The 3,318-nt window shown below is 54.5% G+C and overlaps 1 protein-coding gene across 1 annotated transcript; it reads left to right on the forward strand.

Moving 5' to 3' along the window:
• Positions 1–491: 491 nt before the first annotated feature.
• Positions 492–2,097, forward strand: GSX2 (GS homeobox 2; the record flags this gene model as incomplete). The annotated part of the gene is made up of 2 exons (XM_081049728.1): positions 492–1,065; positions 1,757–2,097. 2 exons carry the CDS (start codon positions 492–494, stop codon positions 2,095–2,097), a joined length of 915 nt encoding a protein of 304 aa, XP_080905854.1.
• Between the last annotated feature and the right edge of the window lie 1,221 nt (positions 2,098–3,318).

Genomic DNA, 3,318 nt, shown 5'->3' on the forward strand with positions numbered 1-3,318 from the left:
GGGCCCAGGCTAGAGAGAAGGGTGGGATGGAGGATGCAGCTCTGTGATTTCTCGGGTAAGCGTGGAGAAAGAGGGGGAGGAAGCCGGCCTCCCCGCGAAATTAACAAAACCTACACTTTGCAAAGTCTCCCCCATCCCCCTCCACCGAGTTCTCCCCTGCCGCGCGCCCGCCCCTCCTCGCCGCGTCTGTTGTGACTCCGGCAGCCTATCCCGAGGGTGGGGAGCTGCGGAGGAGCCGGAGCCGAGCGGTACTCCGCAGCATCACGTGCCGGGGTGGGGGCTATAAATTCCCGGAGCCGGGGCTCAGGGCGGGGGACGTGAGGACCAGCCCTTTCCAGGGACCCCTTTGTTCGAAGCCCAGACGCCGACACCTCCGCGTCCCCAAGGGCTTGACCGCCTGCCTCCGCGCGGAGCCCAGGACAGAGCTCAGAACAGGAGAGGGGAGGAGGCGCCACGGCCGGCGGGGCCTCCAGCCACCCACCCCTCCCGATATGTCGCGTTCCTTCTATGTCGACTCGCTCATCATCAAGGACTCCTCACGGCCCGCGCCCTCGCTGCCCGAGCCGCACCCGGGGCCAGATTTCTTCATCCCGCTGGGCATGCCGTCCCCGTTGGTGATGTCTGTGTCCGGGCCTGGCTGCCCGTCCCGCAAGAGCGGCGCGTTCTGCGTTTGCCCGCTCTGCGTCACTTCGCACCTGCATTCCTCTCGGGGGCCGACGGGCTCGGGCGGCGGGGGCGCAGGGACCGGGGGCGCAGGGAGCGGGAGTGGCGGGGTGAGCGGGGGCGCCGGGGCTTTGCCCCTGCTCAAGAGTCAGTTCTCTTCGAGTCCTGGCGACGCGCAGTTTTGCCCGCGCGTGAGTCACGCGCACCATCACCACCACCCGCCGCAGCACCACCATCACCACCACCAACCCCAGCAGCCCGGCTCCGCAGCTGCAGCGGCGGCGGCAGCGGCGGCGGCGGCAGCGGCGGCGGCCTTGGGGCAGCCACAGCACCACGCACCTGTCTGCGCTGCCACCACCTACAACGTGGCGGACCCGCGGAGATTCCACTGCCTCGCGATGGGTAGGGCGGGGTCTCTGGGCACCTGCGCGAGGGCCGTGCCTTTCCCCGAGCAAACTTTCCGTCTCCAGTGGAGGAAGTGGGAGCCTGGCGGGTGGGGTGGGGAGGCAGGAGGGGCTTTTAGTGTCACTGGGGAGGGTTCCCCACAAGTTCCACGAAGGTGGCAGTTAGCTCGCCAACCCCTCCAAGCAGCCTGGTGCGCTTCATGGCTGGTACTTGGTGCCCAAGTGTTGCGTAATAAGGGGGCGTTTGGGACCTCGAACTTGAAAACTGAGAAATGAGATGTTAACTGGCCGAGGTTCGGGGTGGGTGTCTTTGAACTTTTAGTGTGGCATTCCGGGGTCGGGGCAGGCTAAAGCTTTTTGATGCTTCTGGCTAAGCCTGACTGCCTCTCTGCGAGGCCTAAAGAGAGACGACCCGACGTGCAAGCCCCTACCCCCCCTACCCCCTTTAATCCTCTGACTTTACGTCCCTCACTTCGAAGGCTTTCGCTTGCTTTGGGCGTCTCTGTCCTTCCCGGCTAAATCACGGCGAGCCAGGAATTGGGAAAGTGTGAGGAAGGATGGATACAGGTATTTGGTTGAGCTTAGCGGATGGGTCCCTGAGAGGCGTCCATTCCCAGGGATGATGATACCGGGGGTAGGAGAGCGGCGCCCGAGAATGACCTCTCTGCCCTCTCTCGGACCGTTTGCAGGGGCCTCGGACGCCAGCCAGGTACCCAATGGCAAGCGGATGAGGACGGCGTTCACCAGCACGCAGCTCCTGGAGCTGGAGCGGGAATTCTCTTCCAACATGTACCTGTCTCGACTCCGGAGGATCGAAATCGCCACGTACCTGAACCTGTCGGAGAAGCAGGTGAAAATCTGGTTTCAAAACCGCCGGGTAAAACATAAGAAGGAAGGGAAGGGCACTCAGAGGAACAGTCACGCGGGCTGCAAGTGCGTCGGCAGCCAGGCGCACTACGCGCGCTCTGAGGATGAGGATTCCTTGTCGCCGGCTTCTGCCAACGACGACAAGGAGATTTTCCCCCTATGAGGGAGGGAAGCCCCCCGGCTCCATCACATGCTGTCGGGAGCCCCCAGAACATCAACACGGAGGGCACTCAGGGGCCAAAATCCTCGCCCATTCTGGGGTCCCATCTGGAGAAAGACGGAGCCCAGTGTTCCCAGGCATACATGCCAGGCCTGACCCTTCAGTTTTCCCCCTTCACCTATTTGTTGAGGGCTCCACTCTCAGTAACAGACCGCGTGTTTTATTTTTTTTAACTGTAAATAATCTAGATTCAAATCAGTCTTGTCATATAACAGAAAACACAGCGTTAGTTTAAGTTTAATACTGTACTTTTTAAGTGCATATCATTTTCCCTTCCCTACTGTCGTTCAGAACCTAATAAGAATGCGGGGTTTCTTGATTATTTTCTGTTTTTGTTTTTTTTTTTAAATAAAAGTATTGAATTGCGAATAACTTAGAAAATTAAATCCAGTATGTCTTGCTTTCTGAAAATTTGCCTGGGGAGAGTTTAAAGTCCAAGTCGCTGGAACTCCCTTTTTATGTGAATAGTTGTATATGAACTTTATATTTATATTTATTTAAATAAATGAAAGAAAATCAAGGTTTTGAATTTATGGTGTTGGCTTTCTCATCATCTTCTTTTGTCTCCCTTTCCCCCATGGACAGGAAAAAAAGGGTCTGCAAATTTAGAGGAAAGTGTTGACTAAAACTTGGTAATGTGGACGTCTTCGTGAAGGGGGTTTGTGGCTCCATAGGATTTCTCTGTAACAAACTTCTGCAGTCATGATGCCACCTACCAGTAGTATTCCCCATCCTCAAAATAGCGAACCTCACAGTTGACAAGGCAAATCACTCCATTTAGAGCGATGCTGACAATTAATGACAGGTAAACTTTTTCATTTATTTAGTGGAAAAAGGTGGAAATTTCTTATCTCATATTTGTTTTCTGTGGCATTTTCCCCTTTTCTACTTATTCTCCATCTCTCAGTACTAAAAACTTAATTATGTGAAGGAATCTGAATAGTTGGAATAGTTTTAGGAAGAGTAACAATCCATCAAAGCAGATTAGAAAGCAAACTCATAGAAATATACAAATGGTGCTGGAAAGACTGAGAAACATTACCATTACTGGCTCTTCCTCAATCTAAGAAATCTGCTGGTTTCCATTAATGCTGAAAACACAAAAGTTCAGGTATAGGGAATTATTCTGTGTAAAGGTTTACATTCTCACTTTTCCAAAAATAT

This window comes from Rhinolophus hipposideros (assembly GCF_964194185.1).
Source record: "Rhinolophus hipposideros genome assembly, chromosome: 1".
NCBI lineage: Eukaryota > Metazoa > Chordata > Mammalia > Chiroptera > Rhinolophidae > Rhinolophus > Rhinolophus hipposideros.